The 16,101-nt window shown below is 44.7% G+C and overlaps 1 protein-coding gene across 4 annotated transcripts in view; it reads right to left on the bottom strand.

The window, feature by feature from the left end:
- Window positions 1–16,101, bottom strand: part of IRF2 (interferon regulatory factor 2) — an 84,943-nt gene that overhangs the window by 33,415 nt on the left and 35,427 nt on the right. For all 4 annotated transcript variants that reach the window (XM_082375358.1, XM_082375357.1, XM_082375359.1 and 1 more), the window contains one exon: window positions 5,957–6,052. In XM_082375358.1, coding sequence (XP_082231484.1) covers window positions 5,957–6,043 — 87 coding nt within the window. In that variant the 5' untranslated portion in view covers window positions 6,044–6,052. The remainder of the gene's footprint in view (window positions 1–5,956; window positions 6,053–16,101) is intronic.

The raw sequence follows: 16,101 nt of genomic DNA, 5'->3' as shown, positions 1-16,101 counted from the left end.
CTAAAGGTTTATGCTTAAAGATATAGATCCTTAAAGAATCTGCTGTTGTACATTGTTCTAGGACAAAGGAGACTTGGGGTGACACAATCTGAAATCTATCTCCTAAGACACAAAATTGATTTTATAAGTAGATCTTTTCAAGCATTTGCGTGTTTGCAGGCACACACACACACACACACACCTCCCAAAACTAGTCTCCCAGAAACCATGCTCAAACCATGAAACCACAAAAGTAATGACTGAACCTAGCAATTATCCACCATGGATCCCCTTTAAATGGGCAAAGGACGTGAATAGACCTTTTTCCAAAGAAGATAAATAAATGGCCAATGAGCACATGAAAAGATGCTCAACATCACTAATCAGCAGGCAAATGCAAGTCAAAACAGCAATAAGAAACCATTTCATATCCTCTAGGATGGCTAGAATTTTTTAAAAAAATAAACAGAAAATAGTAAGTGCTGGTGAGGATGTGGAGAAACTGGAACCCTCACACATTGCTGGTGGGGATGTAAAATGGCGCAGCCATTCTGGAAGTCAGCTTGGCTGTTCCTCAAAAAATTAAACACAAATTACCACATGATCCAGTAATTTCACTCAAAGAATTACAAACAGCTGTCCATGCAAACATTTATACATGAATGTTCATAGCAGCACTACTCACAGTAGTCAAAAGACTGAAACAACCCAAATGTCCACCCACTGATAGAATAGATAAAGAACGTGTTATACATGCATAAAATGGAATATTATTCAGCCACAAAAAGGAACGCAGTCTGATACGTGCTACAACAGGGATGAACCTTTAAAGCACTGTGCTAAGGGAAAGACACCTTCCACCAAAGGCCACATGTTGAATGAGTCCATTTATATGAAATATCCAGAAAAGGCAAATCCAAAGAGACAGACGGCAGACCGGTGGTGGCCACGAACCAGGGAAAGGAGAGTGGGGCGTGACTACTTCATGGTACAGCGCTTCCTTCTGAGGTGATGAAAAAGTTCTGGTGGTGATGGCTGCATAATATTGTGAATGTACTGAATGCCACTGAATTGCACATTTTAAAATGGTAAATTAAAAAAAAAAACTACATGTAACTTTTAACTAGTTTTTCAAGTTGCAAAACTATGTTGAAAGATAAAGATGGCAAAACTCATTTTAAACCTGAAAGAGATTCTGACCAGTAAACATTCTGGTTCTATGGGACAGGGAGGGCATTGCTCTGTGTAGACTCTGTGACATCAGGATGTGCCATCAGAATCCCAAGCGCCGGGTCCCCACCCGTGGTGTCTACACACAGCGTGTACGGAAGGACTAAATGCAGTAGCGGAGCTACTCACGTTTAGATACATAGAGACCTCTGCCCACCTGCAGGCAGGAGAGAGAAGGCCAGCTCGAGTTGAGAAGACGAGATAATCTTGAGCAAAGCAGAGCAAACATACCTTGGCCCCAAAGGGAAACTAGTCCTCTTATCTCCCTGTGCCTCTTCACTCCTCCAATATTTAGACGATGTTCCAATGTCGTTTGCTATTTTTGTTTGGACTTCTTACTTTGTTCCGAAATGGCCTGATATTTACACAAGCACAAGCCTGCTCTCAAAGTGCAGAGCAGGAAAAGGTCGGGAGCTACCTGATGTCTCCCAGGCTTGGGGAGGGGCCTTGGTGCCCGGTCCAGGCAGATCTCCAGTGAGAAATAAGAACGTCAATAACCAAGGTTGGGGGACTTCACTGGTGGCACAGTGGTTAAGAATCCACCTGCCAATGCAGGGGACATGCAGCCCTGGTCCGGGAAGATCCCACATGCTGTGGAGCAACTAAGCCCGTGAGCTGCAACTACTGAGTCCGTGTGCCACAACTACTGAAGCCCACACACCACAACTACTGAAGCCTGTGCGCTTAGAGCCTGTGCTCCACAACAAGAGAAGCCACCGTAATGAGAAGCCCGTGCACCTCAACGAAGAGTAGCCCCTGCTCGCCGCAACTAGAGAAAGCCCGCGTGCAGCAACAAAGACCCAAAGCAGCCAAAAATAAATAAATTAAACAAAACAAAACAAAACAAAAAAAACCAGGGTGGGAATCAATCGGAGCGACGAGAAAAATGGTGAACCTGAATACTGCCGCCTCCTTCCTTCCTCAAGAAACAGCCCAGGGAAACCACAAGCAAGCATGAGGACAAATCCAGAACTGACCTGGTCTCTTCAACAAGCCAATGGAGAGACGGAAAAAAGGGAGCGTGTACTGCTCATGGTCAGGAACCAAACACAACCTGTGGGCATTCTTTGGATTCTGATTGAACAAATCAATTGTAAAAAGATATCTGGGGAATACTCAAGGCATTCTGAATATGAACAGGGCAGTAATGACATTTTAAATGACGATTACTTACGATTAATTTACGATTACCTAATTGATAGTGGTATTGTAGCTCTATAAGAAACGTTCTTGGATCTTATCGGTGTACAGTGTCAGGGAGCTGCTTTACCACACAGCGCACAGATCCTTTTTAAATGTTAATGATTGTTCAATCTAGATGTGAGTTTTAAATCTAGATGGGAATTTACTGCGCTATTCTTCCTAGTCATTAGATCGTTCAAGCACACTATGTCTATTTGCAAATATTCATAATAAAATGTAACTGGCCCAAGCCACAACCCCTTTCAAGAACTAGTGATAATATTGCTTTGCCAAACTTCCTCACCGCTCCTCCAGAGGAACCCAGAGGACCCGTTCCATCACCCTCCGCCCTTCATGTACTGAAAGGAGGAGGCGGAAACACATTTAAGGCATTAATTAACCACCTATTTGTCTCTTACTAAGAATGCACTGGGTTTGACGGTGTCCCCATTTGAGAGACACGTGACAGCTGCCAACCCAGTGTTCTTAAGTCTAATTATCTTAACAGAACAAAAGCAGAGTCACTGATGTTTCTCCCCTTCAAGTGCCCATCATTCATCCATTCACTCTCAGCACGACGTTACCTCCTGAGTGTCGGGCACGAGGCCTGGCACTGAGCTTGCGGCAACAATCAAGACAGCCCTGGTGCCCGCCCTCTGGCATGGCCAGCCTGGAGTGCCTCACCGTGAGGACCGACACTCAGAACACAGCTAAGGCACAAGTGAATGACAAAGCGCTGCAGACAGCACAGGTGTTCCAGGAGTCATAATAGGCTTCAGTGGGAGAAGAGAATTTGGAATGGCCTCAAACCACTCAAAATACGAACAGGGATTCTTAGGCTTATGAATGGGCAGGAAATAACAGTAGGGTCTGAGTGAAATATTTATGTGGACAGACGAATGCCATCCAGCCTAAGTTGGCAGAAACCTATAAATAGATGCCCTGGGGAGGGGTGGGTACGGAGAGGAAATGCCCTGAGGCCAGCTGAGGTCTACAGGGACAGGGACGGCTCTGTCCGCATTGGGCGCTCAGGCAGCCCACAAGCTCCTGGGACAGCGCCGTCCTGAGAGGTGCCGTGTGCTGTAGCCACAGCGCACCCTCCTTCCTTCAGCCTGGCCCACACCGGCCCAGCAGAGGACAAGGGGACGCTCTCCTGTCCCTTTGTACCAGGGAAGGGAACTCACGAGCCAAGAGCCAGGTGAGTGAGGCTCAGCAGGAAGAGCCGCCAGAGAGGGGCCAAGTGCTCACTTGCACTAAGAGGCATGCATTCACTTTCTGGTCCTCTATCCGAAAAACACGGGCACAGTGGCCGGAGGAAAAGGTGTCTCAGTGGAGAGTACCGGTGAGGAAGCTACCCCGCGAGGATGTGTAAGTTTCCTACAGCCGTCGTAACAAACTGCCACCCACTGGGTGGCTTACCACCACGGAAACGGATTCTATCACAGTTCTGGAGGCCAGCAATCCAAAAACAAGAAGTCAGCAGGGCTGCGTTCCCTTCAGAGGCTCTGAGGAGAATCCTCCCTTGCCTCTTCCGGCTTCCGGTGGTTCCAGGTGTTCTTGGCTTGTGGCTGCATCACTCCAGTCTCCGCCTCCTCTTCTGTGGATGTGTGTCTCCTCTTCTGTGTCTTGTAAGGACCCCTGTCATTGGATTGGCCCAGCGGGATAATCCAGGATGATCTCATCTGCAAATCCTTACGTTAATTACACCTGCCAAGACTCTTTTTTCCAAATAAGTTCACATCCACAAGTTCTGGGGGTCAAGATGTAGACCTATCTTTTGAGGGGGCCACCATTCAACCTACTACAGAGAACAACAAACTGTAGCACATCAAGCACCCACCTGGTGCAGGAGATGCAGTGACACTGTAAGTGCGCCACTGCATCAAGCCAGCCAAAACGGGTGGGTGGGTTTTAAAAAAAGAAAAAGCAAAACCAAACCTACTTCTCTTCGGAAATCAGCAACATCTGCTTTAATTTCACACCCTAAATCAATAATAGGCAAAGTTACTTTGTTCTTCAAAATAGAATCCTACGAAACCTACAAGCCTTGGTTTCCTTGTCTGCAAAATGGAAAAAATAACAGCATCTACCCCATAGTGGGGATTATGGGAGTGAATGCACGACCTTGTGTAGAGGAGTGCCTGCACTTCGTAAATTAGTTTTATTATGATCATTATCACTATCGTTATTCTTGTTCTTGAGGACCCTATGTCTCTTCAACTCTCCTTTGACTATCATCTCCCCTTTACTGACACCTCTACATGCGCCCCTGCTAACCTAGCAGGACAAGGGGCAACATGATTTCTTGTTTGTTTCTTTGTAACAGGCTAATTACAAAGCCCCTCCAGGATATAAACCTAAAACACTATAGACATTGCAAGCCTAGAAAAATACATTGTTTGCCATTAGACCTTAAAATATATGACAGGTCACGTGAAGTGAGCATATGCTTAACTTAAAAGTATTTCTGTTTACTTCTACCCCATCTTGTTTCAGAAGGGACTCAGATACGTTCAAATACAATACACTGTTACACTTAAAATAAGTGAAAAAATAGGTAAATGAGGGGAAAAGAACAAAAAGAAATAAGATTTGAGAGATATCTGAAAAAATAAAATGAAGCAAGGAGTAATATTAGTAAAAAAAAATTATGCTGCAATATTTTGTACACTTGTTAGGAACGGCCACAATCTGGCTCTAAGCTCTGGAGCACGTGATACAAAGGTAAAGGCTGACCTGCTAAATTATTCATCGTGTCCTTAAGATTAAAAAGGCAGGGCGGAGGTAGAAGAGGTAAAAGACATTTGCTCAGAAGAACTGCAATATTCCTGGTAGTGGGAGAGCAATCTCTCTCTTGGGCCATCTTAAAGAAAGCATGATGTATTCGTTGCTTTTCTAGATTATAACTAAATGTTTTCAGGTGGTCTTTATTTTACATCCAAGGTCTTCCTGATTCCCCCCATGAGAGGCAGGATCAACTAAACTGAGAGTTTTCAGGTTGATAAAAGTAAGGAAGTATTTATGTATAGATAGGGGGTGTAAATGATGGAATACTGCTTTTTTAGGACACGTAGGCACACAAACAGGATTTCATGATAAAAATAAAACCATTTTTTAAGACAAAAACAAAACTTTTCTTTACATAAGGAATACTGAAAAGAATATCAATATGCTCCATTCCCAACAGAAAGCCCTACAGGTTCCATGTCCTCTAATCCTCGAAAACCAGAAGCAAGAAAGAAATTTAGAGAAGGAAAAGGGTGAGAATTACTTAACATAAATACAGCAAGAAGCTTCCCATCAACAGTCATCCACGAGACCAGAGCCTTACCTCGGGGTCGAGGCTACAGTCTGAGAGGATGATAAGTCTTCTTTGTATGATAATTTCATATTTTCACGATCCTTTTTGCTTGGTTGTTTTTTGTAAATAATAAGCATAATATTTTGAACACGAAGAACAGTTTCACTTGCGGTGATACACAGGCGCCGGCTTAGTAAGGATCTCTCTCACACAGATACACACACGCATGCGCATACAAGCAGACACGCGCACACACGCACTTACCTTGTTAAGCCACTTTAGCCCTGGTATCGTGTTTGAGTTGATCTGTTCTTCCAGCCACGGGCGCATGCGCATCCTCTCCACCGGCATGGTGCCCTTCTGCAGAAGAGAAGCACGACATCAGGCATTTCTGCTACTCACTGTCATGTCTGCACCGTGAAGTCTGACACCCCTGCCTGACCCTCTTCTGTTTTCCTCTTCCTCAAAACCGCACAGCTTGTGTGTACATGGGGGCTGGGGGGCTCTGAGAGCGTATCAGGGGCTTTGCCCTACAGCCCCCTGCCCCCGCTTGCGTGCGCTGCTCATTCCCCAGGGGCCGTCTCGGTGGGGCGGTGGTGCAGGTCACCCCTGCTCTCAGCTGAGAGGGTCCCCATGACGCAGAAACTCAGCCAGTCACAGGGCCCGGACACCTAACGCTAGGCTGTGTTTACGGCAGGCACCTTCAGAGGACCAGGGTCTGACAAATACCTTTGGGTATTATCCTTCCAAGAGCCAAGGGTGGACAGAGTAACCAAGTCATTCCTTGAGGGTATCTGGGTTACAGACATGCGTCGAAGCCCCGGCATGGGCACTTCCAAGCGCTTACGGAATCAATTCACGCGGTTCCAAGGCTTTCACCCACTGGCCACCCCTCCTGATGTGGTCTGTCTCCCTGCAGAGTGCACCAGCCTCTAGCTCTGGCTTCAGCATCGCTCTGACGTGAAAGCATCTCTTATTTGGAGGGTTCCCTCAAGGGTCTTGCCTCACTGCCATCCGCCTCCTCCGACCTGGGGTCACCTTTCCTCCACCAGCCCACATTAACACCTCTCCCCCCTCCTTCCAGCTGCATTTCTAGACAGTCCTTCCCTTGTCCACCTAAATATACCCAGAGCGGGATCACTAACACAGTGCTGTCTACCACTCGTCTTCAGCCTGTTTACACGGAAGTTTAAATTCGGTGCAGGACTCAAAAGCAGAGACAATGGCGACCAAGCATCCATTCCACAGGACTTCGTGCACAGTGGGACATGATCCTCTTTTCAACCCCTGGCTGCCTCATCTTTCCTTTATCCATTTTCTCCTCCAAAAACGAGCTCTGAATATTCTACTCAGATGACTTCAGGCTGAGATGGTCAAAGTCTCAGTAACCTTCTCCTCCAGCTCACAGAGGCCTTCCCGTCTCCTCTACGTGCTGCCTGCAGCTCGCACCAGAGGGCAAGTGCCACTAGCGAGTCACCTGGGGCCCCGCCCTCTGCCTGTAGAGCCTAATTCAATTCTAGAACTAAATTCTAGCCCCTGCCTTTCCCTTGGACCTCTCCCCCACTTTTGACCGACTCGCCGTCTCAGACACGGCCTGCTCCTGCCTCTCTCCTCCTCTTTCCGGGCCTTGCCAATCCCCAGCCGTCCTCCAAGACGCAGCCTCCGCCCTCCTCCACCACAAGGCCTCCCCAGACGCTCCAGCTGAAGGAATCCCTCCTTCATGCCCCACAATACCCACGGATCCTGTACTGCTCATTTGAAAGTCAAACATTGCTTCAGGGCAGCTATTCCAATGTTGTCTTTATTCTTATCCAGCTCTTATCTTAAATGTAAACTTTTCAGCTGTGCTCAGCCTCTCTTCCTAACCAAAGTGTAAATTCGCTGGGAGTAGGAACTCTACCTCTTCTAGGTCTCTGGATAATCCTACAAAGCCTAAATGCGGCCGTCCCGTCCCCCCACCCCGAGACGTGCAATACAAGGACCAGGCCAGTTCTGAAGATCAGCCAAGGTGCGGTCACCACTGCAGGCTGGCCCCGTGCACTCATCTGGTGGCTTCAGGAGTGACAGGAACTGCAGGGACAGTCCAAAAGGACATGGAACAGCCACAGGGAGCCCCCGACACAGCTGCTCTGAGTGGGTCTCAAGTGGTTCCACTCACTCACTCTTTCATCCACCCAAAGATCATATGTCAAGAGCGATGTTCCAGGAATAGGAAGAAAGAAGACAGTCCCTGCCGTCTAGGGACTCCCAGTCTAGCGGGAGACAGGGGAGCAGATAATTCCCACAGCCCACGGAGCATCCTGTGCCCAGGATGATAAGGAGTTATGGAGAGTTCTGGGAACATCAGGAAAGGCCGTCCACATTAGATCCACTGGGTGAGTGAGCCCTGCAAGGGCCCTGCCCAGTCAACCGGTCAGATCCTCCTTCTTGAGAAGATCTTAAGACACAGAAAGGGCGCAGCTAAGTCAGGGCAGTAAGGAGGGTAAAGGAGGAGCAGAAGTTACAGTAGGTACGTAGTGACACGTGCCTCTGAGGGGACAAGGTGACAAGCAGAACCGCAGTGGCTCAGGACCCTGCGGCCCCGCCTAAGCTCAGCAACACGGAAACACGCCTGCTTCCGATCCGTCATCATAATAACATATCCCTCCCCTATGTTTTCCACAGACAACCCATTTGGAAAAAACGGTCGCCTGAAATAGTTCAAAAAGCCTTCTGTCTTTAAAACTAAAGCCTATGTGGGGAGATACACTCAATTTTCATTATTCGAGGACTCCATCTTTGCAAATGTACCTACTCACTAAATATATTTATAACACCCAAATCAATCCTCAGGGTGTTTTCCTGGCCCTTCACAGACATGCACAGAGAGGTGAAAAACTTGAGTCATTCAATGCACACGCTCCCAATTAAGGTCAAACAGGTAACATTCTGCCTTCTTATTTCAGCTCTCACACTATAAATATGCATCCTTTTCACAGTCTATCTAGTGCAACATTTTTCACATTTTCCTGCTGTTTGTTGGTGATTTTGCCGTTTAAAATGGCCCAGAGAGTGGTCCGTCTGAAACGCGATCTAGCATTCCAAGCTGTGATGTGCCTTATGGAGAAAATATGTCTGTGAGATAAACTTCCTTCAGCCATGAGTTCCGGTTTGTTGGCTTTGAGTGCAACGTTACTGAATCTACAATACGTATTAAATATGGAGCCTTTAAACAGAGACACACATAAAACAAGATTATGTAGCAATGGGTTGATGAAAATGTTGTGACCAAAGGCTCACAGGAGCCTAATGTCTATAGAAGAAGAGGGAAATTTGGACACAGACACACACAGAGAGAACATCATATGCAGACAAAGACACAGGGCAGATGGCCATGTGAAGACAGAGGCAGAGACCAGAGTGATGCAGCCACAAGCCAAGGACTGCCTGAAACCACCAGAAGCTGGAAGAGGCAAGGAACAATCCTCCCCTAGAGATCTGAGAGGGAGAACAGCCCTATACTTCAATTTGGTGCTTCCAGCTTCCAGAACTGTTAGAAAATACATTTCTGTTGTTTGAAGCCACACAGTTTTCGGTACTTTGCTATGACCGCCCTAGGAAACCAGTATAGAAGGTAAGATACTCTGAGTCAGAAAATAGGGCTCCTACCCCATCTACAGGTAAAGGAAGGTGAGGAGGGTAGGCAGTGCAAAGGTCCTGGGGCAGGAGGACCAGCTGCAGAAGGCAACCAGCAATAGGGATGATGCCAGAGACAGGCTGACCCTGCAGACCTGGGAAACCATGTCTAGGATTTTGGTCATCAACCCAAGACTAAAGAGAAAACTGGAGATTTATACCAATGATCAGTGTTGTATGATCAGTGTTGTTAATAGCAAAGATAAGAGCTGATTACAAAACCTAGACCAGTGCTTCACCAACGTTAACGCACATACAAATCTCAGTTCAGCAGGGTTTGGTGAGCCCTGGGATTCTCTATTTCTAACAAGCTCCTAGGTCCTTGGACCACACTGCGGAGCAAGGCTCCAGACTCACCTGGCTCTTCCGCGACTCGCTACAAAGTCTGGTCACCCTGGCAGACAGGCCTCCTCTACTGGTCTCAGTGTGGCAGGTTCTGCTGCATCATCTACCCGTTGGCCCAGCCCCTATTTACATCCTGTGTGTTTCTAACAAGGATGCAGCTCAGCCAAACCTCAACATTTATCGCTCACCTAGCCAAAACACTATGGAAATCACACGTGTAAAAACTGTTCTAAGTCAGTCATCAGGGCTGTCATTAATTACAAGCAGATTTTTAGGAAAAGCAAATATAGCAAATATAGCAAATATCTGATCCAAGTAGGGAAAATTCTTTTATCAAGGGCTTCACTTATTTCAGGTTCTATGGTGTTGCTGTTTTTAACAGCTAGGACATCCCCGATGACACACAATGAAAGGTAACCCTTTTACCTGGAGGCACTTCCTCTGTCTTACTTGATTTTATAGCCTGCTCCCCCACCCCCTGCCACAAACACACTGAACAGGTAATGAATTACCAGTGGTCTTGCCACACAACCCAGAATAAAAAGGTTGCCATTTGACATAGATTTCTCATGACTATCAGAGGTCGAGTATGCATCCTCTGGTGAAAGAAAGGAAAGGTAGAATTCTACATGCAGCTAGCACCAGAAACTCATGCCTATGTGGCATGTGTTTTCTAGCTTCTATCAGTGAAATTCAAGATGATAGACTGGTCTTCCTTCTTTAAGGCAAGTTTCCCATGGGCAGCAACACCCAGGCCAGTGTTGCCTGAACAGACCTGAAGAAGGCATGGAACTCGGTAGAGAAGACAAAGAGGTGCTATTTTTGCCAAGAGGACCAAAATACACCAGAAATTGGGACGCTCGTGTTCCAGTCCTGGCTTTGTCATTACCACTGTGTGTCCTTGGGCCAGTCACTCAATCTCTCTGGTGGATACTTTGATCATCTAGAAAAAGGAGAGGTTTCACAAAGATAATTTCTGAGGTTATCTGTGATTCTAGGAATCCGTTTGTAATATGAAGGCTCATAATCTGATTTATCTTTTTTGTAAGCGTCATTTCTTGTACACTGTGCTGTTTTTAAAAGTGAAATGCTTAAATTTATGGTTCTATAAACCTAAAATATGAAGCTTCTACCCTCAAGCCTGACTTTGGAAAATCAGCTATCCTTACATCTTTGAGATTTCGGGTTGGGATCATCTTCAAAACCATGGCATTGGCTACAAATCAATTCAGTACATGGCAAGTATTTAGAGTATTACTGGCACCAGGGCTGCTGCATAAAGGCACGAGCTGTTCACTGTGACACACAGGACATAAATCGCATCCCCCATGAAGCTGACAATGCTAACTATGGTCCTGATTAGTGTTATTAACAGTGATCTTGAATTCTAACTTAGATAATTGAGGTTTGTGTCTTGGAATAGTAACAGCAATGGCTACTACTTACTGAGCACTTCCTATATGCCAGGCATGAAAACCAGGGTTTTCTGTGAGTTTCTCACTTCCCTTTTAACCCTAGGAGGTAGGGACTTTATTACCCCACATTTCAAATGAGGGGATAGGTTGGGGAACTGCCCAAAGGCAACCTGCTGGTCAGTAGGGGAGCCCAGACTCTCGTTCAGGTCTGTCTGCAATCCCCAGGCTCAGAAACCATAATGCCTGCCTTCCTCTCACTTCAGAAAGTATTCAGTTATGATGGTCTTTTAACTGTTCTACTTATGGAGATATTCCCAACTCCTCTCTGTTTTGCATACCACTGACATATCAATCATCCTAAAATACCACTTAAATCACGTTAGTGTTCTGTATTACAGACTTCTAAACATCTCTGCTAGATTTTAGATAATAAAATCCTTGGCTGACAGGGCGCTGCTTCTGGTAATGGCATGGTAGGTAATTCAGACCTAACTCTCCTGGTGAATAACTAAGAAACCTAAACAAAGTGTGTGTTTTTTGTTTTGTTTTTTTTAGCTGCATTGGGTCTTTGTTGCTGTGCGTGGGCTTTGTCTAGTTGAGGCGAGCGGGGGCTACTCTTCACTGTGGTGTGCGGGCTTCTCCTCGCGGTGGCTTCTCTCGTTGCAGAGCACGGGCTCTAGGTGTGTGGGCTTCAGTAGTTGTGGCACATGGGCTCATTAGTTGCGGCTCGTGGGCTCCAGAGTGCAGGCTCAGTAGTTGTGGCACATGGGCTTAGCTGCTCCGCGGCATGTGGGATCTTCCTGGACCAGGGATCGAACCCGTGTCCCCTGCATTGGCAGGCGGATTCTTAACCACTGCGCCACCAGGGAAGTCCCACAAAGTGTGTTTTTAAAAATATGTTTAGAAACATCAGAGAACTAAGATGGTAGTAAAGAATTAGGAGGGCAAGATCTGGGAGAAGAAAGAAACCCAGGATGGTAAGCCTGATGTTTGGGGCAGCTCTTCTCCTAGCCTAGGGGAATCTGCTGAATCCAGAAGAGGAGGCTTTAGGGCATCAAAGCTGAGCAGAGCTGTTGACACACTCAGTGACTAGGGGGATAAGAATTTAAGATAAAGACCCAGCTAGGAAAAGGGAGTCCTGGAAACCTCCCCCTTTCCAAACACGCAAGCTTTGTAATGGATAAAACTAAATGGAAATAGACTAACCTCAAAGACTAAAGCCCAGCTTTGATTAATCTCAATCCTTGACCAAATTAAAATGATCTGGAACTACCAGAAGTTAATTTAAATCATATCTTGAGGAAAGATAACATTATCCTAAGATTCATATTCTCTCTGCTGTTTTTCAGATACAATGGCCAGCATTCAATCAATACAGCTAAGAATACGAGGCTAAAAGACAACAAAATAGAAAACCAAGGGAAGTAATGAACAATAGAAATGGACCAACAGGGATACATACACAGATTTTAAACAGATATAACAAATATACACATACCAAATGTTTCCAGACATAATCTTTAAAACAGCTATACCTAATACATTCAAGGAAATAAAAGACAAGATGGAAAATTTTTTCAGAGAACTGGAAACTACAGAATTTATAAACTATAAATTCTACAACTAAAGTATAAATAATTAAAATTAAGAACTCGATGGATGGGTTTACCAATAGATTAGATATCACTAGGGGAAAAAATAGTGAACCAGAAGACAGGTCAGAACGAAACAGACAGAATGAAGCACTGAGGCAAAAAAGTGGAACATGTAAAAACAGACCTAAAATCCATAAAATCCATAGACTGGATTTTAGACCTAAAAAGGTCTAAACATGGGTAGTTGGAAGTTCCACAAAGACAAGAGAAAGAATGAGGCAGGAGCAAAATTTGAAGAGACAGTGATCAATACTCACTACAGACCCCAAACTGACAACTATAAATAAAACCACACCTAGGCATACTGTAGTACACTTGATGAAAACCAAAAATATAGAGAAAAATCTTTAAAAAAGCCAGAGGAAAAACAGGCTCATGACCTTCAAAAACCAAAAACCACAAAACCCAGAAGGCTTACAGTGACTACTCAACAGAAACAATGGAAAACAGAAGACAATGGAAAGATGCCTTTAAAGCACCCAAAGAAAATAACTGCTATTTTAAAATGTTATATACAGTGAAAATTTCCTTCGGGAACAAAGAGGAAATAAAGGCATCTTCACTCAGAGGAAAACGTAGAGAATTTCTACCAGAAGCCGCACAGCGCACCAGTTCCCAGTTACAGCGTCACAGGAGCTAAGCCACAACCGGGCAAGAGGGAAAGCAAAGGGATGGGAGCTAAGTTGCTAAGCACAGGGCCTAACTTTGAGGCTGTGTCACAGAAGCCAATCAGAGCAGTGCTCAGTGCCATCTCCTCTGCAGCTGCATCATTTGTTTTAAACATGCCTGTGCAGGCTCCTGTCCCCTAATAGTTCTCCCCACATAGCCATGCGCCACCCCTCTTATCAACCTACATAAATGTTACCCTCCCAACAAAAGCCAGCTCAAGTCTATTTTCATCCATTAAACCTTCTCTCACAACTCTAACCACTGGACCCTATCCTCCTGTGGATGTGCTGTCTGCAGTATCCAGTCATCCAGTGTACCAACAAATATTTATTAAATACATGTTATTACAAGGAACCGTGCTAAGTGCTGTGGAGGATTCAAAGACGTGTAAGACAGGATCGCTACCCTCAAGGAATTAATAAATTACCTGGGGGCATGAGACATAAATCATATAAAGCTAACTAATAATACTATAATTATAATAATAAAAGACTGCAATAGAGATCCGAAGGCAGTATATGATTAATTGCCAACTAGGTGAACTCGTTCATAAATCATTATGAGATGGGTTCGTAAGCGAAAGCTTTACGGTAAAGGAAGAGCTTATAAGGTAGGGAGGAATCACTTAGGCAGAGAAAAGGCTGCAAGTCAAGTCAGACAAGGTAAAGGTTGGTATTAATGGCCGAAGCAGAACGGAGGAAGATGTCTTTGCTGATGTGGGCAGAGCAACTGATGTATGTACCACCATGGGGGAAGCTTCATAAGAGCCAGCCAGCGTGTGAGAAGCACGGACTGGGTAGTTCACACACATCATCACTAACCCTCACAACAGCCCTACTCAGTTAAATATTATTATCCTCATTCTAGAGATGAGGTAAAGTATAGATTGAAAAGGTTAACTTGAAAAAAAAAAAGAAAAAAGTGCCCAAGTCACACAAGCCCCCAGATGGGGAACCAAGATTTGAGCCCAGGTCTTTCTGGAGGGTCTCCAATGCCCAGCTAGACACTCAGCTTGTTTACAGGGGCTACTAAAAAGTTCTGAATGGCCTCGTTTCCTCATGAACCAAACAGCACTCTATACAGGAACACGTGGAGGCAAGGAAGCCAGTAGCCAGAGCTACAGCTCTGTCCAGGATGGTGGCTATGGGAACACACAGGAAAAGAAAAACACACACACAAGTGGCAATACGTTTGTAGGAATATAATAGCAATTTTTAGTGGTGATTTTTCCTGAATATGCAGTAATCCTTCCCAAAATATAAGTTCCTCTTACATAACATCCTACACTCCCCACACTGACTTTTGTGTACCTTTTTGGAAAAATAAGAATTTCAGTTCAAAATTATGTGAATTGAGAGGAAGCTGTAGTTTAAAACTGAATATCACCACCACCACCATTATCATCATCATCATCATTCTCTTTATCCCTGTCACATTGGCTCAGGCCCTTACTAAGAATGAGATACCAATGCTTTTCATGCATTATTTCATTCCATCTTCAAACAATCTATATGAGGTATAGTATCTTATCTCCACCTCTACAGATGAGGAAATGAAGCTACTTCCCAAGATGCAGAGCTGTCAAGTGGTAAAGCTAAGATTCAAATCCAGATCTTCCTGACTGGAAGAATACGCCAGAAACCTCTAAAACAGTTTTTTTCCCAAACATCCAGTAGCCACCCATTAGAGGGTCAGGAAATCAATTTATTGGATTAAGATCCGAATTACAGGATGAAGATCAGCACTTTAGTTTTAATGTGTGAGAATACAGAATAGAAACTATGAGAGCTCCCCAAATAAGCATAAGCATTGTTTCATTAAACTTTTGTTTCAATTTTATATTATTATATTGGTACTGTGGCCAAAAAAGTATAAAAAGCATCGTACTGTGCTAGACTGGTTCCCAGCTGTGTGTACAGATGTGTGTGAGCATGTGGATGGTGGGGGAGGCAGAGGTCATGGTGGAAAGTAGAAAACGGAAGAGAAGGATACAGAAGAGAAGCAGCGGCAAACCCTTACAGCGATAACTGACTCCCAGGAGACAGAAGTGAAATGTACAAGAGAAGTTCAACAGCATGTGCTTGGCAAGAAAATACCATGTTCAGAGCTAAGGTGAAAGGACTCTGTGCATTATGGAGGGGGTTTGAGACTTACCCATTTGGCTATACTTAATACTTCTCTGCCTACAATATTCAAATCACTCTACATACTCTGGTGGGACCGTAGGGCCAAGTCAACAATTAGCAGTCAGGAAATCAGAAAGACATTCAACATTTGGATGGAGCGCTCGACACAGAAAAAAGCTTGCCTCTCAGCATAATATTATCCACACCAATGCAAAACCAATTTTAAAGTTTTGTGAAACTTCAGGAGAGCTAGTAAGCAATGGAAATCAATTGTATGCTATCCATTCTATCACGGATATAATTTCATGCATTTACTGTTTTACTTTATTGAACGTTAAAAAGACACATGTCATAGATTCATTTAAGTATTTTAGTCTCTAGCCCAGTGTTTCTCAGGTTTTAAGCAATTCAACCATGAATTCTCCTATTATATAGATTTTTCAGGAACCCAACCTTGAATGATGTGGCAGGGTTGCTATAAATAGCTCAATACATCATAACCCAGTATGGCTCAGTATATCATA

This window comes from Balaenoptera borealis (assembly GCF_965194805.1).
Source record: "Balaenoptera borealis genome assembly, chromosome: 21".
Taxonomy (NCBI): domain Eukaryota; kingdom Metazoa; phylum Chordata; class Mammalia; order Artiodactyla; family Balaenopteridae; genus Balaenoptera; species Balaenoptera borealis.
The sequence above is the reverse complement of the archived record's forward strand: the minus strand, read 5'-3'. Positions and strand labels throughout refer to the sequence as shown.